We start from the raw sequence: 27636 nt of genomic DNA, 5'->3' as shown, positions 1-27636 counted from the left end.
AAAATCATAAATATCTCTAGTTCCTCAATATATGCCTGCCTTCTCTGGATCCATAATAAGCTTGTCCACATTCAGCTTGAAAATACTATTCAATTTTATGAATTCTGCCTGGATCCGTACCAACCGCAAACTCTAATTTGTTTTCTGAATGTTATCTCAACTGTAAGAACTGATCAGCGCCTTCACTTCAGCTCTGCAGCCTGTATATTAAGTTAAACCACACACAAATGTGTTTGCCTCTCTCAAAAGCTGTTAAATGAGATAGTCTCCTATGGAAAAAAAAAAATTGAATACTAGCAGGCAAAGAACAAGGAGTGCGGCTCTGCCAGGTGAAATGGTCAGCAAATTTTGGGTTACCAGGCTGGGCAGTCCATGTAACCTCTGTGAGGATCAGCCAGCTGTGCCCAAAGAAGTCCAGAGCTGCTCCAGGCAAACTTAACTGTGCCAGAATCTGACAATGGACCAAACCTGGTAGATTTGGACAGGTGGAACAGATGCTCAAAGGAAATGTGTTACTGCAAAACCTTTCTCTTTCAGAATTGTTTCCCTTCCTCTGTGATCTCCAAACCACACAGTGCCAACAGGGACTGCTGTGGCCAAGGGCTTGAGCATCTCCTTCACAGCAGAAGTGACCACATTTCAGGGATATTTTCTACAGATTCCATGGAAGCCACTTACTCTCAGTCACACCCACGACAAAACTTAAAGTGGCATCTCCTCCTGCCTGCCAGAGCTGTGCACTGTCAATAACTCAGCCACATCCCCAGCTCTGCTTTGGCACCATCTTCCTCTTGCTGCTGCTGAGCTTTCTTCTCCTGCCTCTCTCCCTCTTGATCATCTACATGGAGATTTTCCTTTTCCAGACATAGGCTTAATTGACCAAATATTTATAAATAACTGAAGAAGAGAGCCTGAGTCCTGAGTTTTTTGCTTACAACAACCTTATTGCTAATTTGAGCTTCTGTCAGGGATGAGTTTTGTGCTACCACAGAGACCAGACAACTTTTCCATTCAAGAGATTAAAAACTCGTTCCCATGTTTCTGACACAGGGTTGGGGTGAAGGACTACTCTTATTGTGGGTAAGTCACTGTGCTGCAATGCCAGTTCTCATCTGGGCAGCTGCTGATAGTTCAAAGCATTATCATCACTGAAAGAGTTACGTGTAAATAGAGTGCAATGGGCACCCTCAAAGTACAAGGTACTTGAAGGCAGAAGATGAATTAAAATCCAGGTTTTTGTACATTACTTTCCACAAGTGAACTCTCAAGTAGTCAGTCTCTAAGCTCTTGAGAAAGAACGGTAGCTGAAAAAACACAGGGACACAGGGGAACAACAGGGGAGTGGAGTAATGAGAGATTTGTCTGTTAGTGCCAACATTTCAAAAGACAAATTTTACTTATTTTCAAACCAGACAAATATTTTCCCTTTCTCTCTCAGGAAACGGGAACATGCAGATTGACAGCAGACCCAAGGTTGCTTAAACCCTGATCTATAACCTGGCTGCCAGGGGATGCTGCAAGGGATTTGTAACCTTCAGCCTTGGCTGGTCTCTCAGACATGCAGCAGCCTTTGAGCAGCTGTGACAGGCATCCCAAACACCGCAGCAGAAAGGGAGCTGCTGTGGGGGAGAGGAGCTGGAGGAAGAGGATGCAGGTGGTTCCCATGCAAAGCACAGGCAAAGACAGCTGAGTAGGCCCCTCCACAGGACCACACTGTTCTCCTCAGCCATGAGCAGATCCCTCCTAGCAAAACCAGCATGAGGTAAGGTAAGATATTCCAGACTCGATTTAAATGGCTCCATCCCTTGCAGTCTCATTGACCAGAACCACCTGAAATCTCCATTTATCACCTCCCTATTTTAAAACTAATCAATACCACTGCAGGACAGCAACTTTCTGTATAAGTAGAAAACAAGATGCCCTGGAGCCCTGGGAAATTCTCCCTGCTCCCCACCAGCTCGATAGCAGCTCTGATCCCGTGTCTGCATCACGCACAGCCGGGGCTGTAACATGGCCTTAAACAATGCAGCAGCAGCAACTACTTTGCTTCCAGCAGCTCAACAAGCCTCGAGCTGTGAGTAGAGAAAGAGCCCCCTCTGCTTGCTTCTCCACAGCAGTGTGTGCACGGGACCAGGGGTTTAATCCAAGGGAAGGGGTAGGTGGGATGTAGGAGCTGTAAGCACCCTTATAAACCTGTGTGTGCACTAGGAGAGTTTTGAAGGGGAGAGGGAATACCTGAGAATAGAAAAAGGTGCAGTCCACAGGCATATGCAGCACCCCAGCTGTAATTTGTGGTGTCCAGGAGGCTAAAAGCTTGTGAGAATGAGAGACTGAGTTGAGCTCTACTCTGTAGGCACAGGCAGCAAAATACCACCAATTACATGGAAGTTTTTAAGTGTTTGTCAAGAAAAGCTGGGAAGGAAGTTAGCTAACCAAGAAAGGTCCCCAAGAGAGAGAAAGAGAGTGGCAAAAGTGCAACAGTAAAAGGAAAAGATGGGAAAGAATTTGTGTGCCCCCTTGACCCTCTTGGTTTTTCTCAAATGCATAATTCCTATGGTTGATGACCTGGTGGTTTGAGTGTCAGAGCCCATCTGAATGCTGTCACCACAACAGCCTATACTGATGTTACTTCCAGAGGAGATACGCCCACTGGGAATAAAGTATCCTGGCACAGAAAGGTTTTTAAATAACTCTGCTCTTCTCTTCATTCTGTACTCTTGCTAGTAACACACGCATTAAAAATAACTGAGGAACCACGCACCCTAATAACACAAACCACAAGTGTTTGCATTAAGTTTTACCGACCTCATATGTAAATCAGCCTGTAAAGCCTGGTAGCCCGTTATATACTATTCAATTACTACAGCAAGCATCCATCCTGTGCCTTTCACAGTGATCTGTAGCCTGGAACAGGTTCATAAACAGCTCAGAAAGGCAGCTGCTGTAGATTTCACTTAACTCCTTATCTATCTGCTTTAAACGGATTAAATGACTATGTCATTAAAATGCTCGAAGTAAGCCTTTGATCATAAACTTCTCATCATTTTGCAGTTATTGAATCTGATCCCTAATGAATCTTATTCTGCCATATTTCTGTCTCTGCTCCCGGCCTTGCTCCCCATTAGTCCTGGTTGCTCAGTCTGCTTTGTATGCCCAAGCACTGCCCCCTCACAGCCCTTGATCGGAGCTGCTGATTGCCCAGCCCAGAGGAAGGATGAAGTGCAGGAATTTCATTTGAGGCAGGGTCAGAAGGAGCGAGAAAATAATCCACAAAATACAAACCACACCAAACACCCTCTCCATATTCACTGCACAGCTGCGTGACTGCAATTGCACCGAGCAGAGAGGGGGGCTCGGGCACTGTGTTCTCCACCATCTTACAGGGGAAAAAAAGATGTTTTATTTACATAGTAGAGGGGTACAAGAAAAAAGAAAAGCGCTACTGAGATCAAGGGATTTTCTGCCACAGCACACCAGCAGGTTTTATCAGCTGCAATGAAGGATGTGCCTGGTCTCAGTATGTGCAGAGGTGGGGGAAAGCTGGTGGTGCCCAGAGTGGCCCAGCACAAACACCAGACACCAGCCCATGTCTAAGCACAGCAAGCAGAAAGCCACTGCACATCCTGGGAAAATGGAGGGAGGCAAAACACCCAATGCCCTGCTCCAGACATGAGGCAGTAGGATTGGTGGTAATCAAAGGAGAACAAATGTTTACTGGTCTGCAATGATTGGTAGAGATGGGGACCACTGAGGTCATTCTGCATTTCAAGTTTTGCTCCAGACTCAATCAGGCTACAAAACCACCTATTAAATGCGGTGCTAAATCTCATTTTTTGCACCAGTTTAGTCTTGGCAAATCCAAGGGCCCACACACAAGGGCTAGCAGGAGGAATCTACAAACATTAAAGATGATAAACAGAGAGGGTTTTCTGACCCTACTATAAAATAGACTTCATAAAATTATTGGGTTTTAATATCAGTATACAATATCTTGAGTCCCTGTATTTTCTCCTTGAGAAGAAGACAACCATGTTCTGAAATTTCAGAGGCTTTTTTCCTAGGGAAGTTCATTTCCATCAGGCACAACAGGAATTCATGTCTAGCTGTCATTCAAAACAATGTAGAACTCCATTGTGAGAGTGGCTTTTATCCTTCAGTATCAGTAGGCGCAAAAGGGAAAAAACACAGGTCTTTCTAGTAGCCACAGGAGAGGAAAGGTACAGTGCAACATTACATGAGCACCAAATGCTTGTTTCAGCTGTGAGCTCCATTAAAGTCACAAGAAAGTGTTAAACTGAATGCTGAAAAACTGCATGTTTGATATGGAAGAGGCCCATTATGCCAACTTGCACAGTCCTTGCCAATGCAACACACTAATGTTAATCATTCCACATTCTAATTATCTTACCATTATAGCAATTTCCCTGATGATCATCCCTTTTTTTTTTTTTTTTTTTTTGCTGTTGTTCAGTGGTTTTCAATGATGCAGGCTGTAAGGCTTGGACCACCTCTTGGCCATCCCAGTGTTTCCAAAGAATACACCAAAGGGTGTGTTATTATCTCCCTCCATCATTCCCTTGGCTTTCCAGGACATACTCCGTACTTTTAAACAAAAGGATGGGAAAGAGGCGGATGCCGCTTTGCTTCTGTCCCCTCACATGCTGTGCACTGAAGCAGATTGGCTGTGGAACCCTCCCAGTTTGCCCCAGTGCTAACCTCTGCTAGCACTGGTCCTCTGGCAGAGTGTGCCAGTGTTGGCTACGATGGGACAGCAGGAACCATCGTCTTTGCTATCGCCCAGCTGGAGTGAGACTGCCTTAGTAATTGCAGCAGAGCAAGAATAGATTTATTTTATTTTCTGCTTTACTCCAGTGAGAGAGAGGCCAGATTTACCCAGTGGCCTCATTCCTACCCCCAGAGCATGAATTACTTGCAGATTTCACAGTGAGTAGATAGAAGCAGGGACACAGACAAATTCCTAGAACCAAGGAAGTGATTGTGACATTTTAATTAGCTTCCCCATGTCTGACAGGCATTCCTGTGTTATGCAGAGAAATCATGGTTTACTTCCTATCTTCACAAAATTTGGGAGCTTTAAAAAAATCCACCAAACACCAAAAACCCCCAACCCAATCCCCTCTCCCTTCATATCCAAGTAATTCAATTACTTGCCAGACAGCACTAAGAATCCATTAGAGAAGAATATATTCTGCATTTGCTGTGGAAATCTCCTGGTGATCTTATCTGTCTCTCAGTTCAAGCTCAAAGCTCAATTGTTTTTTCTGCCAGTACAAGGAGACTTCAAGCAGCACTGAAATCTTTTCAGATGGGGACAGTCATCTCATCTTCATTTCAATTCTACAGGAGTAAGAGAGATTTGTGGATAAACTGAAACAATAAGAGGAATGGCTATGGGGCAATGTATTGGATTCTGAACAGCTTTGAGTTAACTGTTCCAACCAGCAAATTCAACATTATCCTGAGCTGCCTGCCTGAAGAAATAAATACTTCAGAAGCAGCCTTGCCCAGATACAAGTTTCCAAGTTATCATTGAGTAAATTGGTAGAAGGGCATCATCTCTAACTTTCACACATATCTAAAGGACTCACACTATCTTTTTGATCCCCTGGAAGCAGGAAACATCAGTAAAGAGCATTAAGTTGAATGAAATAGCCAAGGAACTAAAATGGGAAGGATGAAAGGGTAGGCTTAGGAGGGATACACTTGCTGAATTGACCGACAGGTCTGCTTTGCAGCATGTCCAGTGGTTTTCTTTCCCTAGGATACTTGAGAGAATGAACCACACAAAAATCTCCAGATACAGACATAGATCTGTCTTCTAAGCAGTGTCAACAGAAGCATCACACTCAGAAGATGTCAGAGATCTTGACAAAGCAGGAAGGTCAAAAGACACTGACATTCAATCCTCAAACTGCTTGGCTGTAGAAGTTACTGCCTGTGTGGCACCATGGCACAGCCACTTGGCAGCACTTTCATGTCATACAATCACTATTCCTTCCCCCCATCACCTCAAGAGGATCCTAAGGAATGTCTCCAGTACTGCACCCTCCTTCATTTCAGCTTCTGTGAGCCAGGAGGGCACAGTCTGACACGCTGGTTGTAGCATGTGCAAGGAAGAAGCCCCAGCCCACACCCACTGTTTGTTCTCCCTCCTGAGCAGGCAGTTCACTCCCTGTCTGGCCACCTTTGCCATCCCTCTGACCACACTCCAGCTGGATTCTGTCAAGGCAATGTAGGTGATATTCCTATTTTACACCCATCTGTATCAAGTCAGGTCTACATTTAAATACATTGACATGCATTCTAATAATCACCTGCAAACACACACACACAGATATACAAAATTAAATTCCCCAGCGTTGTATTTAAATGTTCAAGCAGCTCCACCATGTTAATATTAATCATAAGAGCTCACACATATCTAATCACCCTTTTCCTTGCACACTGAACAGACTGACCCTTGAGCAAGCCCTGACTCCTTGGGAAATAACCTTAAGGTCAGCAGCTCTGGCTGTGATGGATCTAGAGGGAAAGCAGCTCCACAGCTGAGCTCCCTTGCAAACCGCTGTCAACAGCTTTTCACATCCCTCTACTCATAAAAATGAGAACATTTCTGTAATTACTACTGATTGGAACTGTGGTAGCACTGCACAGAGGGAAAGAATGTATCCACTGGAAGACAACCAAAAATACACAAGAGGACCTCTGGAGAGCTCATCCCTTGCTGCACAGCCTTCATGTTACTGGTTTTTCAAGTTTTTCATCTTACTAGAGCCAGAAGCACAATGAACCCCCTTTTCAAAAGCAGTGTCTTTGTTCTGAAAGGTCACAATCTCAACTGAACATCTTCTGTCATGTCCAACATGCACAACAGCTTTCAGGGAATTTTTATTTAGCTTTAAATGTCCTGCCAAAAATGCAAAGAACAGGCAGAGAGCTGCTGCATCATTTAGGGAACGTGGGGTTTAAATGCCGACCAGAGGAAGCAGCAGAGCTCCTGATGGAGCTGAGCCCTGTGTTGGGGTGAGCAGGGCTGTGATGGATCACCTGGGAGCCCTCCCATCTGCATGGAACACAGCTGGGATTTTCCAGAGCTCTCCTCCTGAACACAGAACCCCCTCATGGGACACTGCACACATTTTAAAAAAGATACAAAGGGGATGCTCTTCCCACAACACTTCACTTACCCTGTCACTCTAACTGTCCCTCCTCATTTAAACAGAACAGCCTTTCTACCTAAATTAGGCATCATCTTCCACTCTTACCTGTCTTTCAAACCTAGCTAGGAAAGCTGTCAAAAACAATTATTTTTTTTCTGACTTGTCTGGATCCATGTCTCTTTAAAGTCTTATCAAACAACAGCAAATGGAAATTGAGCCAAATCTGGGCTAGGAAGGGCCTGTATCATGACTTATGTTCAGGGTGTGCTGACAGAAATGCCCTGTTATTGGGGTGTTACTTCTCCCCACTGATCCCCTGGGCACACCATGAGCCTGCACTGCTGGATGAGTGCTCAGTGCCACACATCTGAGTGACAGAGGCATGTCGAGTTTCCTTCCTACTATCCGAAGAAATTCTTCAGAGAAAACCCTTTTTTTTTTAATGTAAATCTCTGCCTCCAAGTGTCACAGAGGTGGTAGGTCAGTCTGATCAAAGGGAAGAGTACTGGGATATGTCTCACATGCTTGAATCCCCCTGGCAGAGGTCACAGAAAAATGTGTTTCTCTGATGCACAATGCCACCCCCACCAGTGCCCCAGCTCAGAGCACCTCCCCATTTCCTCATGTATATTTTAACATCATTATGAACACTGCCCACTCTTGACTGTGACATGAAACAGGCAGATTTTTCCTCTTCCCCTCAACATACACTTAGAGAAAACATTATTAAATTCTGACTTAAATCTTTTCCATAATCTGGGTGACACATCCTGGCCTTTTGTCTCCCAGAGATCATGTCAAGTTTTACATATACTAAGTAGTAAAGGAAAAATATGGCACCATAACCAGAGTAACTTTATCAGAAGAATAAAACTGCTGAAGAACATCACTGAAAACTTGGACTTTACAAAGCCAGACCACAAAGGAAATGGAAAAGACAGGAGCAGCATGAAACTGTGACCTATTACTTTGTTTTAATCAAAAACTCAGAAATAATTGGGTCATCAACCAAAGGTTGAAATGGTAATGAGTAATGAAAAGCTAAAAGCTTATGGTGGAGAAAGCTGCCACTTATGGACATGGTACTCATAAAAGTCTGAGAGAAGGCAAAAGCTTCAGTAAACAAACCTTGCGAAGCGTTATTTGCGTTATAAAGGTCTAAATGACATTTTTGTTTTGTTTCTGTGACATGGAAGCAGAATTCAAAGCAGCAGAAAAATAATAGAAAATGAAGAAAAAACAATTGAAAACTAATTTGTGCCACTGAATGACTACAGAGAAAAACAAGAAAACTATAAAGGGACAGTCACTCTTATCGCTTCCTGAAAACTTTGCTTTTTCTTTGTGTGATAAGTAAGATAAAAGGAGTTTGAAAGTGAAGTCTCATTTTAAAATGGTTGTTTCTGTCTCATCAGTCTTGGCTTTCACCCACAGGGTGATTCTGGGGATCAGTGAAACACACAGAAGCCTTCTGGAGTTGCTACTTACTACTGCTTCACTGGCACACCTTGTAAGTTTTTGGGTGGGAATTTAAATACACGATTGAGAGTTTGAATGCACAGTTGTAGCTGAAATTACCCATTTTTGTACACTGTTTCTCTTTTTACCACACAAGAGCACCAAAACAAGAGTGGTGTCTCTGTCCCCATACTGCCATGAAGGCAGTGCACACACCCCAGATTCAGTGGACTGGTGTCATGCAACCAAGCCTAGAACGACTTTTTAAAACATCACCATTTATTCTGTAACACCTGTTCAGAAAACCAAGGTTTGTTCTGAGCCAGCTTTCCTATACCACAGAAGGACTGGAACAATTTCCTGCTGCTTGCCCCTGCAGAACACAAGTGCTGCAGGAGCAGCCTCCTCATCTGCATTTTATGCTCGGTTTTTCTACTCCAGCACGGATGGCACCTCCTAAAGTTCATGTTTCCTGTGCAGTGGTACAGAGACCTTTTTCCAGCAGGACATTCCCCATGGCCCAGCTCTCCCTGCCTACTCTGAGCTCCCCGTGCTGCTGCTCAAGTGGTGACACAGTGCACTGACCTTTCCTGTTTCAGAGCTGTTCAGGAAATCCAGTGCTCACCCTTCCTCCCCCTCTGCTCGTCTAATGAGCTTTGTGATGCCACACAGCCACTGATATTTTCAAGGGTAGTGGCAGGATAACATTAATGAATTTATTCTGGATTTTCGTGTTAAATGTATTATGCAAATGTTAATCAGTTTCTGAAGAACTTTGAGAAAGGTGCTGCATGAAATAAACAATACGGTGGCAGCTCTGGCAGTAGAATTTATAGAGCTTCAGGTGTTTAATATTCAATGTGCAAATACCTTTAAAAAAATTTTTTTAAAGGGCATGTTGGTAAAACTTTCCTGCACAAATGTGAATCTATGCACTCGTGGTCCCTGATGTTAACAAACATTAGCAAGTCTGTTCTGTGCATGTCCTTGTTCCATTTGACATCCACTTTGCACATCACATTTACTGAGGCCACCAAGGCCATCAAGCAGCTCCTCCTTGAACCACCTAACAACAAACCTACAAGTAACTGACGTGTTTATGCTTCTCCTCTCTGCTCCCCTGGAATGTTTCTAATTTCTGTTAATTCTAATAACAGCAATGTATTCAGAATTAACATGTACAAATATTTGCATAGCCCCAGCTAATTCAGTGTCACATAATCCCCAGGGGCTGGATCACAGCTGGAGGTTCTGCACTCCTTCCATTTTACACCAGTTCTAGGATTTCCTGCAGTGCCTAATCCACGTGGCACAAGGTACACAATGTTTTTTCCCCAATAACACGTATAATCCTTTCAGCACAATTTATGGGCACGTTACAGGGGAAGCTCTTTTCCCCCCCATTCATTTGGGTGCCACTTCAGCACATCCCCTTAGCAGATCCCTGTGAACGCAGGGACACCCACACAGCAAAGCAGCTCACACTTCGTTTCTCTTACCCAGCTGAAGAGATAACTGAAGGTGGTGTAGCAGCACAGGTGTGGCTCAGGCCAACCTCCAGGACATGCTGGGTGACTCCATGGTCACCTCTGCCCCTGGCACGTGACATCCCATCTCCACTGCTGTTGTCATCCCCAGAACCAGACTCGCTCGCCCCTTCTTCAATCAAAGCCAGCTTCCTGTGTGAATATTCTGCCCTGTTTCATGCAAGCACTACACACCTCTGATCTGTCATAAATTAATACCCATGATGTCTGTTTATCACAGTTTTTTCATTGCTGTTTTGGGTAAAACTGTGGAGTGACCCTCCGAGTGGTCTCTGACTATAAACACTTTAGCAGATACACTTCCTCAGGTCAGTGCAGATCTGCTGCTGCCTGTGAAATTTAGAAGATAAGCTTTGCCTGCAAAAGATGAGCTTATTGCTGATCAAATCCAGGAACCTGTGGAACTGATCACAAATCTCTCTGTTCCCCATCCACTCCCACACACTCCCATGAAATGGATGAGTGGGGCAGCACAGTATGATCCCACCTTCTGCAGTCCTGGACCTGCACTTCTCTTCATCTTCTCTTTACTGGGTCTCCTGCTGTATGCTCTCAGTTATTCCATCTCATAATTAAGTCCCTCTGGAGTACACGCAAATTTGTTCCTACACCTTGCCAAAAGCAGTACCTGACTGAAGAGATGCCAAGTGATTTGCCCAGAACCATCTAAAGAAGCTTTCTAGAAAAAATAAATGAAAGGCTGAGCTTAGATAGGTGAGGTTTTCAACAGGGCCCAGCTGTGCCACAGAGCCTAACACAGACCTCAGCAAGCACAGATGAAGAAAAAAGGACAGGAAGTTTGTGAAAAGGGAGAGCATGCAGATAATCCAGGAAGAAGACTTGTGAGCATTTGAGAGGCCAATTAGAGAACTTTGAAAGGTTGACTATGTCCTTTTAAGTTTTATAACAGTGTAAATGATTCATTCATCATTCTTCACTGGTCACAAAATGAACAGTTAGACTGTTAAATGACCTCAGCTTTGCCTTGGGTTCTTAACTCCAAGCTAGTCACTGCCTGGCTGCCAAAGCCCTAACCATAAAATGAGTCATTAATGCATAAAGAGGAGAAACATTCTCTGTCCACCTTCCCCTGGGGTACAGCTCCCAGATGTTTTGTTATTCTCTCAAAATACAGGACTAGAAGAAGGAAAAGGCCAGCCCAACCACAAAAGTTGTACAGATAAGGGGAAAGAGAAACATGTGAATGCTCTGGATGTCTAGCACTTCTGTTATTCATGGACATCTCACTCCTGGAGAACTAAACCCAGCAGGCACTTCCCTCAAGGACACTGTAATAGGTAATTCAGTCCCTTCTATTCTAACAGCAAAGCTTAACATAAATTCCAGCTTCTGTCTGGGGTAATCTTCCTGATGACTGTCCCCACACTATGCAGTTAGTCAGCTCTTTCTGAGCTTTGAAATAATAGGCAAAAAATCAATCATTTCAATATGTATGAATAATATTGCATTTTTGAGAGCGTTGTTGTCTTATTACTGACTAGCAGAGAGGCTAAACACAGCCAGTTACTACTGTGAGCAGGGACATGGCAATCAAAGTTGGACATCCAGAGTTTGTGCCAAGTCATGACCCTTTCCCACAGACAAACTGCCCTTGTTGTGTTTTGTCTACTCCTGAGATCATCTCCCAGTTTTCTATCAGGTTTTCTTGACTGCCAGCATCCACAGGTGATTCTTGTTACTCAGAAAAAAGCCAGAAAATACAGACTCTTTCCCTTTAGCCTTTAAAATACACATGCACACACTCAAAGGGATTAGGCTGCCAGCTTGGCTATGGGACTAGAGGTGATTTTCAAGCCCAAACACATCTCAGTGTAAAAAAAACCCACTCCCTCTACTTGTCTTTTATCTATACAGATCCACTCATCTGAACTCTAACTGGAGTTTCATTCTCACCAACCAGCTGTGAACTAATTACGAGGGCTTTAACTAGTCCTGCTCCCTCTCCAAGCATATGGATCCAATTAAGTCAAACTGCAGCTGATTTTAATCAATCTTCCTTGAAGCAGCCAACCTTGAAGAATCTCTTCTTCAGCTGGAAGAGTAGAGGAGAGCAGGAAAAGCAGGAGAGTAGTATTTGCATAAGGAACACTTCACATCCGCTTGGTTGCCTGTAAACACAGGGCTCCTGGCAGTAAGAAATGCTAATTGAACACTCCTCACAACTCTTTCCTCCCACTTTATCCAAAAAGCACTGATTTGATCAGTCTCTTTTGTTCCTGGAATCAAGCTGCACTTTTCCACCAGCACCTCTGGAAGATGGTCCAGATCATTTCAGATAACTAAACAAACAAAGCCTTTCTTTGAAATCCCAGCCTGCCCACCATGGGCCAGCAGCAGCAGCTCAAGTTTCCTGGAAATGTTTTTTTGCTTCATGGAAAAGAAGAAGGGTAGAGGAGGTGAGATAAAATTGTGTGTTTAAACCCACTCTTTTCATATTATTTGAATCTCTCTCCTGAGCCATAGTTTCAAATGTTTTCCTTAAGATAATATCCTGGGCACCAGGGAGGCAGTCTCAGCCGGGTGTCATTTCTCTACAGCTCTACATCTCCTGTGTTTTTGTAATCTGAGGTTTTCATTAGCAGTAAAGACCTGGCCAGTGAGTGATATCCATGCTAAAGTCTTTATACCAGTGAAGGAAAATCAATGCATCCTGCAGCTAGGTGTCAAGAGGCAAGGGGTTTGGTAGATAGGGTGTGTGGAGGTGGAAAACACCTTCAGGCATAATTCAAGCTGTCCCCACACAAGCACAGAATACAAAAAGATGTCAGATGTGATAGACCCGGCTGTGGAGAGCTATCAGCACCTCAGTTCATTTGCTAATACTGAGCTCAAGGACTGTGAGTCACACACCAAGAGCACCTTTCCAGGTGCTCCTTTGCCCTCTGCCCAGTCCATCAGGGTTCCCATGCTCACAAAGTGGGCTTTTGTGCAGAAATCAGCAAAATTCCTCTGCCAATATTCAGATACAAAAGGATGTGAGAATTTCTCCACAGAAATGGAGATCAGAATTGGAATGGGCTGCCCAGGGAAGTGCTGGATTTGCCATTCCTGGAGGTGTTTAAGGGAAGACTGGACATGGCACTCACTGCCGTGGTCTGGTTGACAGACTTGTTCTGGTGGTGTTGGGTCATAGGCTGGATTCAATGATCTGAGGTCTTCTTCAACCTAAATGATTCCGTGATTTGGAGACAAACACTTCTGAAACTCTACTCCTTTCCACATCTCAATACATTCAAACTGACATTTTTAATTACAAATTATCAGCTGTATCTCCCTAGATTTCATGCACCAACCACAACTTTGTGAACACAACAGATTCAGTTCTGTGTAAAGCACTCAGAGCCTCAATTCTACAACTTGTGTCTTCCAAATTCCCACCTCTAACATCTCCCTTCTACATATCTTTCCTGTAGTAGATACAAGTCCAGGAGTCAGAGGTTTTATTTTACAAGAAGGAACTGCAGATAAAGATTTGTCAGAAATCACCTTCATTCTACCTGGGTTAATGTCAGCCCCTTCTCTTACACCTTTATTTGATTTGAAGCCACGCTTCTCCCATATTTGTGGTTTTAGTCACCTTCCTATTCAGTAAACCTTCCTTGTGACTTCTGTATGTAGTGTTGCTTTTTTCCCCTTCATGATACAGGCTTTATTTTAACCCATCATTTCCCAATGATTTCTTTCAGAGGTGGGAATAAATAACATGTCAAACTAGCAGCACTTCAGTGACCTTATCTGAGTGTATAATGACATTTTCAGCGTATTTGCTCAGCACTGATAGAAGAGGTAAATTTCTAAGCTTATCCTTAACTTAGTGGGTTCTCGCTGTAACAAACCTTCTTTCAATGTGTTTATAAAAAGAGTCATTTTAAGCTTGGCCTGTCAAGGTATTTGATTCACAAGGTGAATAAAAATTGGGAAGGCTGATGTTTTTCCCTCTGAGGAGTTTCTTGGCCATGCAGGTGGGCACACACTGATCAATACTGACACTTTAGCATTCAGCTGACATATTCCTGTACTTGTGCTTTCCTCTCCACTCCTTCTCTTTCAAAAAAACTACTTTAGGCATCTAGTCCTCAAAGACACAAGTAAAGTGAGACTTTAGGGATAGGGAGAGCTACCTCCTGTTAAGTAAGGAGTTAAAGCCATGTCCTCAGCCTTAGCAAGGGAGATGGAAGAGCATCATTACCTGAATTCAGCTCACCAACTTGAAGATTTCTTTACTAGACCTGCTACTCAAGACTTGGCATCTCAAATCACTTGGTTCATCTTAGCAAGAACAAACAAAGCAGATCTGTGCGATAGTTTGAGATACCACAAATAAAATAGGGAATTCCTCTGGTCAGGCCTTCTTGGAAAGCCAGCAACCACTGTAAGACCATGTAGGTAGATTAACCATGACCTGAGCTGTAATCTGCTCTGACACCAAAGCTGCTTGTGTGTTTGTTGGAGACCTAAGCATCCAAACACCAGCCCAAAGCTTTCATCTCCTTCTGATGACTGAAACCCAATTAAAGGAAAGCGAGGTGACAGGTTTCACACTAAACATGGCTCAGCAGAGATGCTCAGCAGCTCTCAGCTCCCTGCTTTATCAAAGCTGTCACTTCCCCTGTCTTCAGGAATGGGTTATAGAAATAATAAAAAAAAATTTTGATTCACATCTAAGAGGTGTCAGGATAAAATCAATGGTCTGGCTGAAATCTGGGTAATTTCAAACTTGCAGGTTTTCTACCATGACACAATTTGCAAAAAAAAAAAAAAAAAAAAAGGGGGGGGAATAGATAAAAATAATAGATAAAATAATAATATTAAATAATAATAAATAATATAAAAATAATAGATAAAAATATAAAAAGAAAGAAAAATTAAAATAATAGAATGCTATGATGACAAATGGTTCAGCACATCAGAGAGAAAAGAAGGAAGAGATAACACTCTTCATAGAAGGGTGGGCTCTGATTGAACCACCAGGCTCAGGTTCTTGTTTGCTCCAGCATCTTTCAAACAGGAAGCACTACAAAAGCTTGAAGCAACTTCCTTGCCCTTCCTCTGCACAGGAAAGCTGTTCCTAGGGTGACAACAAGCAGAGCAGCCAGTCCACTTATCTTGTGTGAGATCTCACAGATCTCTCCAGAGTGAAAAGCTGAACACCTTCTGCTGTAGAGGACAGCACCAGGAAAAGCAAAACACACAGAGTAGCACAGCAAAGAGAACACACCTCCCTGACTCCACACCTTCTGCTCTCCACATCTGTGGATGCTGCCAGCTCATCCTCTCAACAGCACTGATGGTTCCTGGCTTGGAAAACTCCAGGAACTGAGACTTCAATATGAACAAAACTCAAAATTTCCCATCCACTCCAGGCTGTTCAGCCCTGTCTATGCTCCCACTTTGCCAGGAACGAATTTGGGGACAGACAACTTCTAGTGCCAGAGCTACTTAACACGGACCAATTTTTAAGGCTCCAAGAAGAGAAGCCCTAGAGAGAGTCACCCAACAAGACAAGTGAATCTATGTGACATCAAACCTCTCTGATGGCACAGTCAGGAATACAGGTGTGACAGTGCAGTCAGCACAGGCTGCCCAAAGGTGCCTTGCCCAGATGGAGGGGAGGGAAGCTCCGTGCTGGGAGCACTCAGGCACATCTGTTAGAACATCCACGGCACACACCAGGCTCTGCAGCTGCTCTGCACCTCCACACTCCTACCTGCAGAGTGAACTTCTCCAGCTTCATTTCCAGAGATCTGTTCTCCTCTGCCAGCTTGCTGCGTTCAGCTTCCAGCTCCTCGATTTTCAACCTGCAGAAAAAGGGAATATTAATAGACTTTGTGTGTCCCTGCACAGTCCCACCACAAATAATCAAGTAAAGCATGAAACCAGAAATAGTGTCAGATTATTCCTGCATTCAGTACCACAAAACTGCATTACTGAGGGAGCTAAAACATATGGTTGAAAGTGACATGTTTATGTGATGAGAATATAATTTGTAAAAGTATATTAAAAATAGACAATTTGAATATAAAGCAAGTTCAGCTTGGATATCTTCTGAACCACAGACTGAGTCCAGACCATCATGTTTAATAACCACCAGCAGCTAAAACCTCTATGAGGCATCAAATCTCTTTTTGATCTGATTTATACTTTTGGCCTTCACAACACTCCTTGGCAGTAAGTTCCACAATTTAATTATGTACTGTATGAAAAATTAGTTCAGTTTGTTTTATACTTCACATGTGATTATTTCACTGAGTGCCCGTTAGTTCTGCTATGAAAAGCCATGAATAATTGTAGCACACTCCCCTCTCCACACCACAGTACAGGCCTCCTCTATTATTTCCTGAAGAATCTCAGTTTCGTCTTCCTTCACACCAAGGATTTTCCATATTTTTATTGTTCTTCCTTGTTCCATCAAGTTTTATATAGACTTTTTGACATTAAATAAGCTGGAACTACAAAGAGCACTCAGATATATTCAGTGGTACAATGAGGATTTCTTCTTTATTCTCAATTTCCTTTCCAACAGCTTCTAGTATTCTACTTGTATTTCTAACTATGGAGCACCTACCTAATATTTTCAGAAAGCTGTTCACAATAATGTCAGATCTCTTTCTTGAGTGACAACAGCTCATTTAGAGCTCTCTGTTGTGGGAGTAAAAGGAAGGGTGTTTTTTCTATTGTGCATGGGTTTGGCAATTATTGACATGCAACTTCATCTCCCATCTCCAGCAGCATCCTGAGATTTCTTCTGAAATTCTGAATGCTCTGATAAGCTGAGTAATTTCATATTATCTCAAACTCTGCCACCTCACTACTCACAAACTCCTTTTTTGTGTTGGACAAGCTCCCAATTCCCAATCAAAACCATTCTAGGACTAGTGGAAAAAACCCTGGCATTGTGAAAACATTTATTCTTCGATTTGCCATATTTTAACTTTGTGTTACATAAGCAAATTAAGGGGAGAAAAATGCATGAAGTTTTACAAAGTAGAAATATTTTGTACTATCTCTGGCTCAGGAAATTCTGGAGACAAGGCACAGAGAAGCCAGGAGAGCTCCTGGCAAGGTACTCAGATGTTCTGTCCTGTTCACATGGGCACCCACAGTACACTGGGTTCATATATTCTTATCAATCCAACAAAGAATCTCCTTTTTTAACTCCATCCAAGTTTCCTAATAACCTTTGGCTCAAATTTGAAAGGTCAAATACATTAGATCAACTATACCAGCCTTAGACAAATGACTGGTGAATCCTTCAGAGAACTCTATCAAACTTGTTAGGTAGGAGATATATTTATAAAAGATTGGATACAAATTTTTTTCTTGCATTTAATACAGAGTACAAAACCCTGATGCTCCTTTAAGACCCTCCCCTTCCACACGTTAACTTCTTGGGATTAATTGTACAACTAATTCAGAATAACGCTGATTTTTGGATTCAATTTTCTCAGGATATTCTTTAAAAATTAATTATCTTGCTTATAATATTTAAAATTATCTAAATTAAGCTGAAAATCCTTGCATCATACAATAAAGAATACATCCATTTGCCAATATCCAAAATTATGCAACAGCAATTTCAGGTACAAGGAAGAAGTCATCTCTGATTCATTCAGCAACAGTTCCAAACTTTTCCACAGAAGCAGGTTGATCCACATCAGGTTCAGCACAGAAATGTCTCCTTTATAAATATGCGGCTTGGATTGCTTAAATTATTTGTAAGCCTGACCCCTGCTGGCAATTTTCAAATATTATGAAGTCTCATCTTTTTCTGCTCTTGTGGAAGGCTTTGAAATGCCGAGGAACACTTTTAGCACTGTCCAAGCCATTAAAAAATACTATCAATAACTTTCAGAAGAGACACAAAGCTAGTGGAGATGGAGGATGCTGAAGCAGGAGACTGAAAAGGTCAGGAAAAATGGAAATTCAAAGTGGAATTAATGCTTTTAACGGTGCATTTCTAAACAGATTGCAGAACAGGCCATGAGGAGAGCAACACTTCTCTGAGAAACAACAGCAGAACAGCTCCTGAAAGGTCACAGCCAGACACAGGACCTCTCATCAGTACTTTCTCCATCCTTGACACGCTGAATTTTAATTGGGAACAAATTTTTCCCCACCCAGCCTCACAAATAACCTGACACTGCTGTTATCTGCCTGCAAGACTTTTCTCCGTGGGGAGGCTTAAGATCAGGCCTCCCGGTTACCCTCTGAAAACCACTCATAGCAGCGGCCAGAAAACACTTCCCAAAGACCTGAGACGCAGCTGTAATGAGGGTAGATTCAAGCCGTTACATTTTTGTGCTATTTCACCTGCAATTTCAGGATTCAATAATCTGTTTGTGCCCTTTGTGCCTCGCTGCTGAGCAAGCGGTGATTTAAAGCCCGGGGCGCTCCCAGTCAGGCAGCAGATACCACAGAGTCCTGAAACAGTTTGTGGTGGGAGGGACAGAAAAATCATTTATTTCCCCTCTCTGCCATGGGCAGGGACACCTTCCCCTATCCTAGGTTGCTCCAACCCCCATCCAACCTGGCCTTGGACACTGCCAGGGATTCAGGGGCAGCCACAGCTGTTCTGGGCACCCTGTGCCAGGCCCTCCCCACCCTCACAGGGAACAATTTCTTCCCAATATCCCATCAAACCCTGGCCTGTGCCAGTTAAAAGCCACTGCCCTTTGAGCTACCACTCTGTGCCATGGTCAAAAGTCCCTCTTCAATTCTCTTGTCTCCCCTTTAGGGACTGAAAAGCCACATCCTGGAGCCTTCTCCAGAACCACCAACTCTGTGACCAGAAACAGGCACAGGAGTTGAAGGTCATGGCCTCTCCCCCCTGAGCATGGCCTTGGGTTCATTCTCCATGTGGCTGCTCCATCCCAGAGTCCCATCTCTGGGGACATCCTCCTCTCCTGGCACAGTGTAGGGCTGTAGGGCTCCCTGCCCTGCCCTGGGCAAGGTCAGCCCATCGAGTCACAGTCACAGGGCACTCCCTGCTCCTCCTTCAGACACAAACCCCACTGCTTTCTCTGCACTGAGGAACAGGAACACTGCTGTAAGCTTTGTGCCAAGAGGATTTTGAGACTGACTAGTGCTTTTACCATTTATCCCTCTCCTATCTTATTTTTAACACCGTTAAGTGTCCTGGATCTCCAGTGGGAAAGCGTTCAGAACCACTGGCAAACAGTTTGTGCTATTCCAGCTTTGCTTCCCAGCCCCCTGGGGAAGGCTTCCCAATGGCAAAGAGAGAGAAGCAAGGGAAATCCTAGCTATATATAAACACAGCAAAGCATTTGCAGCTGGTGGTTAAAATATGGAAGTCAAATATTGAAAAATATTTACTGGCTTGGCACTTGGATTTTTTTCATTTACGTATCTTTCTCATTAAGTTCATGTATAGGGACAATTGTGGACTGCTTTGGGATGCACTACCACCCACAAAGGCACATTCCTTGTGCCTTTTCTCTCCAGGGACACCTGCACAAGAGAGGTGATGCTATTTTATCACCAGTTTGCAATCCTCCACCTGTAACATACCGGAGTTACCTTCAGGTAGGGAGAACAACCCCAGACAAATCCATGTGTACACCACAAAAAGCAGGGTACAGAAACACCTGGGTACAGCACAATCATCTACCAGCTCAATTTTTGGCCCAGAATGGTCTGGTTTAAAAGGGACCTTAAAGATAATTCAGTTCCAGCCCCCCCACAACCACCATGGGCAGGGACACCTTTCACTAAACCAGATTCCTCCAAGCCCCTTCCAACCTGGCCTTAAAAGCTGGTGTCTATTCTAAAAACAGCCTTGTGCCACAAGGAAGAAAGAAACACCAGTTACTTTCTGAAATATCAAGACCATTGTCAAGTTTTGTGATACAGGAAGAAACCGTTCAAATTAATTTCTGGAGAATTCATGAACTTTTCCATACAGGGGTTTGAAAACATGAAAATATTTAATCTCTGGCAAAGATCTCTTCACCTGTCTAAAAGATTTTCCTGTCTCAGACAGCTCAACCAAGAGTTGAAGGCTCCACAGGCATAAGGTAAATTGATGCCACCTCCACAACCTTTCACAAGATCAAATTTAGTGCAATTCATTGGCAGATTCATTGGCATTTGCTCAGCCTCATGGATTTTCCCTCTTTTATAAACTGAGCTTCATATTGCCTCTACTGCATGTTTCATTATCTCAAATCAGAAGAGGGAATGAGGGAAAAAAAAAACCCACCTACAGCCTCAGGTCTCCTGAAATGACAGTTGTGAGAATCAGGAGACATCCCACTGTGTGTGTTCAGTCTGTCTGAAAACCTCAGATCGTGAGACAAGGCTGCTCCTCCTTCAGAAAGGAAAAAAAGGGGGCAATCTGTTGGATTTTCAACAGCATCCAGGCACTCCAAAAGTCTCTCTGAATCCAGAGCTTTTCAGTGGAATTAACCACTGAAAACTCCCCCCACCATCACCCTTTTATCTTTGTTTTATTGGTTTTTAATGTTCTCAGCTGTGCTCTGTGGTTGCCTGTGGACATCACCAATGAGGACATGTCTCACAGAGGCCCCATCTGTGAGGGGGGCATGGCCATGTGGAAAAGCTATTGCTGAACAGGAAAATACTGAATGGAGCAGAAAATGCATGTGTTGGGAAGATGCTATTAAGGGATCCAGATGGCATTGAGATGGTGTTAGGAGCAGAGCAGACAGAATTCCAGCAAGTGTGACTAATGGGCATTGGCAAGGACATGAATTTCTTTTGAATTACTGTAACTCTACCCAGTCACTAAATCCACAGAAAACATTTAGGATTTACTGGGGTTGCAGTTTGACAGCAGAAAGAAAAAGTTCAGATTTGTTCCAGCTGAAAAGGTCCTTCAGCTGTTGTCACTTAAGTCTTCAGTGAAGTTCTTTTTAAATATATTCCTTTTATTTATAGATTCTTAAGTACCAGTTTCTTCACAGTTACCACCTTCCCTGTAAAAGGTGCTAATGCCCAAATGCTGTACCCTACAGTGCAGGAACTCAATGGGTCAACCACAGTTTCTCTTCATAGGATCTGCAGAATATAACCAAATATTATTTCAGAGGGAGCAGCAAAAAGTGTGAGAAATGACAGCATTAGCACTGCTTTTATTGTCTCTCCAGAAACGATGATGCTGGGAGAGAGTTTCACATTTAAATTTATAAAAGGTCTGACGAAATAGCACTTTGTTCTCAAGAGAAGGAGGAAAAACTGATAAAGTCTTTCAAGTTTCTGGCTGAAAATTTACTTTCCATACTAAAGAAAAATGAGACAAAAGGTATTTTTCTTAAAAGCTCTCGTTCACTTACAAGAGGTGAATACAGATTCAAAGGATTAATGTGGATTTTTTTTTTTCTCCTTTATGTCTCCCCTGCTTTTGTTTTCAGAAGTGAGCTCCTACCAACGGGGTCGATATGGAAATGTCTGGAGGCTCAACAGTCCATTCCTGTTCTGCACACTCCTCTTGCTGCCTTCAGTGGTTCCTCCTATTTTTCCTCCATCAGCTAACAGGAGAGTTGGGCTCAGCCCAGAGGAGCAGACACATCATCCCATAGGTTACAGGATTTCAAAGACAACGATTAACTACAGAAATGGAAATAACTCCCTCATAAACTGTAGCGTTTCTTTCCCCACTTTCCAATTTGGAAGTTTGCATTCTTCTCCCTGCTTTCTCCCAGAATTAGTTTCTGGCAGTGATGTGCAGAAGGAAGCAGTGGAGTTTGTGTTGCTCTCCTTAGCAGATACATAAAATTGAGTAAACTGGTGCTGTTGAGGCCCACAGGAGGAGGATGAGCACAGCAGATCTAAATCCCTTCCCATTCTGATCCCTGTTCTCATCCAACCCCTTCTGTTCTTTAATCACACCCACCCAGTTCATTGCTGATGTATGGAGAGGACACATCCAGCTGAGCCATGAGGAGTGTTTGATGTGGATCACAGCACACTCTTCCCAAGCCCCAGAGGACTGGGAGAATATAGTGATTTATTCTGTGCTCCTTTGAGAAGGAGCCTCTTCTGTGAAGAACTTGGCCCAGTTTCTTGAACAATGCACAGAAAATGCAAAATAAAGTCCAACCCATATCCATTGACTGCTTAAGTCTGGAAACATAAGAAATAAATCTTTACGGAGTCAATTCTAAAACTTCTCCACTCAGATGTGGAATGCCTGAGAGTGCAAGGAGATGCTTGAAGCAGTAATAGAAGCCAACTGTAAGGAAAAAGGAGCAGGGACTGGCTTACAGTGCTCCAGCAAAGAAAGCTCCAGCAGAAAGAGAACACCTTGAACCAAGTCATTTACTGTTAGAGCTGAGCAATGAAAAGGGTGATCAAAATCAAACAAATCCATGCTTTGTGGAACAGCTCTGTAACTAAATAACCAGCATCAGGGCCGGGGACAAGCATTTAAACCAGCCATGACAACAAAAAGTGGTTCAGTAAAAAATTACAGGAAAAAAAAGCCAGTCAGGAATTAGAATGTGGAACTGTGGCTGCTATGCACTCACAGCTTATCACAGGAGCAAGAGAGAAGAAAAACCAAAATATCAACGTGAAACAACTGCAGAAGTGTGGCCTCTGCTGAAACAGCCTTCAGGGTATGGCCCATCACTGGAAAACAGCTCTGCACCATCAACCACTGCACAGGGAATTGGCCTGGGTTTGGGACATACTTTGTGTGAAAGGTTTGACACTATCCAGGGAAGGAGGAGAGAGTGAGATTAATAGTCAAAGAAATTCCTTAAGAACAAAGAGGGGAAAAACATTATCTAGGAGCTTTAGGGCTATGGTTGAGCTGAATCAAACACCACAACCCCATAACAAGCAGATATTTGTGAGCTCCACTCATCCCTGCCTGGGAAATAGATTTTTATTTAGGGCAGAGGCAGACATCTCCATCCCCACTGGCAAGAGCCTGTCGCACTATGGAGTGGTCTGGACTGTGTGGCAATCCAGCTGCTTCCCCTGAAGCTGCTTCCCCCTGAAGCTGCTCAGGCAACAGAGAGCAAATGCTGCTCACAGAAGCTAAACACCAAATAATGAGTCTTGGAGGGGAAAATAGAGAGCCTGAACATCTTCCAGATGAAAGGGTGCTGCAACAACACCAGCCAGGGAGGGAGAGACCAGAGAGACACTGTAGAAAAATTCTGCAAACCTGCAGGGCCCAGAAGACAGCAAACAGGCTGCTGGATTTACTGATACACAGGCACATTATTAATCAGGAGTGACAGGTTTAATGTTGCCAAGGAGGTGCTGAATGCTCCTGCAGCAGTGTAAACCTCAGGTTTCAGAGGGTCCAGTGTGCCTTAGCAAAGGAAAAGCCTGAACAACCTAAAAAAAACCCACAAAAGGCAAAAGTTGATGGAGACAGGTTTATCTCCCTGAAAAAGAGAAGTCATAGCATTCTCTCCTTTAGCAGAACTCAAACACATGATAGAATAAAAAAAGGAGATGTATGCCTTGAGCCTCCAGAACTATTACAGCACCTTGAGGGAACTACAGGAGCAGGTCCCCAAGATTAGGTGTACAGCTCTAAAATGTATTGGAATAGCTTAGCTGAGCATGTGTTATTTTCAAACACCTCCCTCCTGCTATGGAACTGGGCTTTCAAAGCCGTAAAACAAGCTCCAGAGGCAAAGCACAAGAGTAAAGCCATAACATACAGGACAGTAATTTCTGCTTTCTGCAGGATTCTGCTTGCTACAAAACCTTGCTTTCAGTCCTATGAGGTAGTCACACTTTATTGTGATGGAGCTGAAAATATAAAAGAATTAAGAAGTGAAAGTCTAGCCAAAGTCTTACATCAGCTGAGAATAAAATACTCTGCCTGTGAGGACCCGACTCACCCAACTTAAATAAAAGGAACTTTATTAAACATTCAGAAACAGATGAATTTTTCTGTGCTTGGTATTTATTGTGTCACCTGCTTTGCAATGGAAGCTATAAATGCTTTAATAAATACATGGAAAGGTTGTTTAGATTCACTGTAGCTTTTGTAAATGCTCATGTATCCTCTGCTGAAATGCTGTTTTGTAACTTCTCTTTCACTGAATCACCACAGGTACCCCTCTGCCATCTCCAGCAATGCACAAGGGGAAACATCCCCCTTTTATCTCCAGTGCTACACATGCATCAGCAATACAAAAGCTGGATTCTAAACCTCTTCACACACATGCCAACAGATCCTGTATTTACAGTCAAGATTTGGTCAAAATAACAAATAAACAGCAATGCTGTTTCCACAGGAAAGGAAGTCAACAGGGGGAATAGTGATGCAGGAGCCAGGCTTATGAATTAACTGACAGCAAAAGACCCCAAACATCAAAAGAAAAGAGCCTGAAGCCTCTGAAAAGAAAGCAAAGCTTATAAAGTATCTAAACACAGGACAGATCATGGTCTGAGTGTTTCTGCTAATGCTTCATGGGGTTCTCACATCCTTAAAAGCTGGTGAGAAAGTAAAATGTGCACAGAAAAAGAACATCCTACTTCAGGAATACAAGGAAAAATGTGTTCTGATTATCAATCACCCCACTGCCTGAACAGCAGGCAGCCTATGGACACAGGCAGCCTACACTCAAACTTCTTTATGCCCTACAGCACAGTGAGCTCCTGTACCTGCTGCTCCACCAGGAGATGACAATAACCACAGCAGGCAGTGACACTTCCCCAGGCATTTCCCTTCTCATTAGCTCCTCCAAAAAGAGCAGAATCTGCTCATCCCTCCCCTTGCTTTGCCTACCTGAGCGCGTCCACCTCCTCCTTGGTGACAACGGTGCCCTGCTCGGCTGTGCACTGCTGAGACCTCAGCACCTTCATCTCCACCTCCAGCTGCAGGAGACAAAAGGTGTTAGTTGTTCCTGCAGCACTGCTAAGGGCACACATGAACAGCAAAGGGAGGAGGAAATCATGAGGTTCTGCACAGGTCGGACTTTTCATGACACAGATGTGAAGCACAACTTCTCCCGTGTTGAATGTCAAAACCTCACTTAACCCTCTTTCCCCTTGCAATTCCTTCTGCCTTTCCCAACATTTTCTCCACTGTAGATGAGGCACAGAAAGTTGAACGTTACTAGCAAAGCTTCTGCTTCTCTTTCAGATATTTTCCCCCATGGATAATGGGATGCAGAAGACTCTGTGTGGCATTAGGAGCTCGCTGGGACTTGAGGTTTAGTGTTGATAATTCAACCTCACTCAATTCTTCCCCCAGAAGAAATGAACCCCAGAAGAAATGAAGGATTACACTGTCTTGTCCACAACAGCTGAGACACATACATTGAATCCAAAAGACTGGGGAATATTTCCAGCACTTTCCAATATTCTAGGTCTAGCTGCTCAGGTAGCTCTGGCTGAACAAACAAACAAACAAGAATATTTTCTGCCTCTGGCTTTGCTTGGGTAGAAACTCACAAGAAAGTATTTCAAAACTCTACAGACATGAGAACTTCTTACCCAGAATCTACAATTCCCAGGCTCTGTGACTTGTAGCAGTCTGGATCCCTAAATCAGAGATTAAGACAATGCACAGATTGATAAACTCCGTATGTTACTTTTTTCTAAACCTCTGAAAAAATGATTTATTATGAAGTATAAGCAGAGACAAACTACCTAGAGGATACTCAAACTTCTGTTCCAACACCTTCTCTCACCTTAGACCTTCTTCACACACTCATCCTTGAGATTCTGGACTTCCTTTTGTCATCTATCTTTTTACCACCTGTTGACTAATTCCCCTAATAAATCTGTTGAAGGAAACGATATTTCTTTCACCCAGGAGAAATATAATAAGCAATCCAGCCTTAATTATAGATGCAAAACTTATGACCACAGAGAGTTCAACGCTCAGCATTAGGGAAATAATCCATCAATACACCATTCCCTGCAACAGCATAGATTAGACTTGTAGAGCAAAATCACATTGCAATGGCAAACTTCTGCAAGCTTTTTGCAGAAACTCTCCAATTTTACAAGAAAAAGGAGCATCTTGTCACAGTCAGTCATACAGCTCAGACAGAACTGAAGTTCTGACACGCTGCCTCTTCACCCTTCCATGCTTACCAGAAAAGACAGGCAGAGCATGGCAGTGCTGTTGGCAGGAAAGGGCAGAAAATGGATGGTTGGATTTTGCTCCCACCCTTTTCTGACACCAGAGGAACAGAGCAGAAGAGAGCGAGCACAAAAAAATGTTTCAACCTAATTCCCCCTGACACCCCAAAAAAGCCCTGCATTCTCCCCCTGCCTGTCAAAAAAACATCCAGGAATAAAAAATAAGCAAAGGCCCACCTGCATCATCAGGCTGTACAAATGTTAATGCATATTAGCTGCCTGATAAGATTATCACAGCCAGAAATGCTTCCCTCAATTTTCTGATTACTGAGCTTATCTCTCCCAGCTCAGCCCATCACAGATGGCTGGGGATAAAGCAAGCACACCAGATAATTCCAGGAATGTGAATAAAAGGTACCGGGATGAGGAGTAGGCTTCAATTCCAACCTACTTCTAGCAGGAAAACACTCATTATGCCTCCGGTTTCCCGTGTCTGCTGAAGCCTGGAAGTGTTTGCTGTTAGGAGTTTGAGGATGCTTTCTGGGATAAGTGAGAGCAGCATTTGAAGATGGAAGGGCTGGTGAGTTATTTATCCCTGGCTAAGAGGGCTCAGCCTCAAGCCCATGTGCACCCTCTACCTGCTCACCCACACAGATAAATCACGGTCACCTTCTTGGGGGACAAGAGGGACACAGACAGGTGAGGAATTTGGGGTCTCTTGTGGTGGCTGTACAAAGAAGGGAATAAACAGAGTGTGTAACAGGAAAAGGAAATGGGAGAGTCAATGTAAATGAGCTCGAGGGAGCTTGTGAGAAGCATCTCACTTGATCCACAGCAGTGACAAATTAGTGCCAGGTACGCTCAGCAGCAGCAGGGTGAGGATCTGCTGGGTTTCTAAGAATAAGCTGCTGAAGGAGAATGAGGAGGGAAGGGCACATGGGCTGTAAGGGCATTTCATCTCATTCTTATGTCCTCCCAATTTGCAAGCACCAAGACTCCCTGGACTGAAAATTTGATGTGCCTGAGGTGAGAAGGGAGAGGAGGACACTGATATCACTACAGATGAAACTGGCTCAAGGAGTGAGATGTTAACACAGACCTGATTCCCAGAACTAGGATTGAAACTACTGGAGAGTTTAAAGTTCAGGCCAAGACACAATCTTGTGCCACAGGAAATTATTGCCATTCAGAGCTCACTAACTGTTCATGAAATAAGAAAGTAAAACAATTAAGCTATTAAATACTTCATTCAAAATGTGTTGTTTCCAGATTTAATCCCTAGCAACTGATAGGAAAACATTTCTTACTGCCAATTTCATTGAAGATATTAAAATATTCAGATATTAAAAATGCTATTTATTCTTATGTTATTAATGTCTTTTCCAGGA

The 27636-nt window shown here is 43.3% G+C and overlaps 1 protein-coding gene across 1 annotated transcript in view; it reads right to left on the bottom strand.

The window, feature by feature from the left end:
- MAD1L1 (mitotic arrest deficient 1 like 1) overlaps positions 1–27636 on the bottom strand; it is a 346571-nt gene that overhangs the window by 137001 nt on the left and 181934 nt on the right. The window contains exons 14-15 of the mRNA XM_083872211.1: positions 24945–25033; positions 15915–16005 (exon numbers count right to left, since the gene is read on the bottom strand). Coding sequence (XP_083728337.1) covers positions 15915–16005; positions 24945–25033 — 180 coding nt within the window. The remainder of the gene's footprint in view (positions 1–15914; positions 16006–24944; positions 25034–27636) is intronic.

This window comes from Zosterops lateralis (assembly GCF_965231275.1).
Source record: "Zosterops lateralis genome assembly, chromosome: 15".
Classification (NCBI taxonomy): Eukaryota; Metazoa; Chordata; class Aves; order Passeriformes; family Zosteropidae; genus Zosterops; species Zosterops lateralis.
The sequence above is the reverse complement of the archived record's forward strand: the minus strand, read 5'-3'. Positions and strand labels throughout refer to the sequence as shown.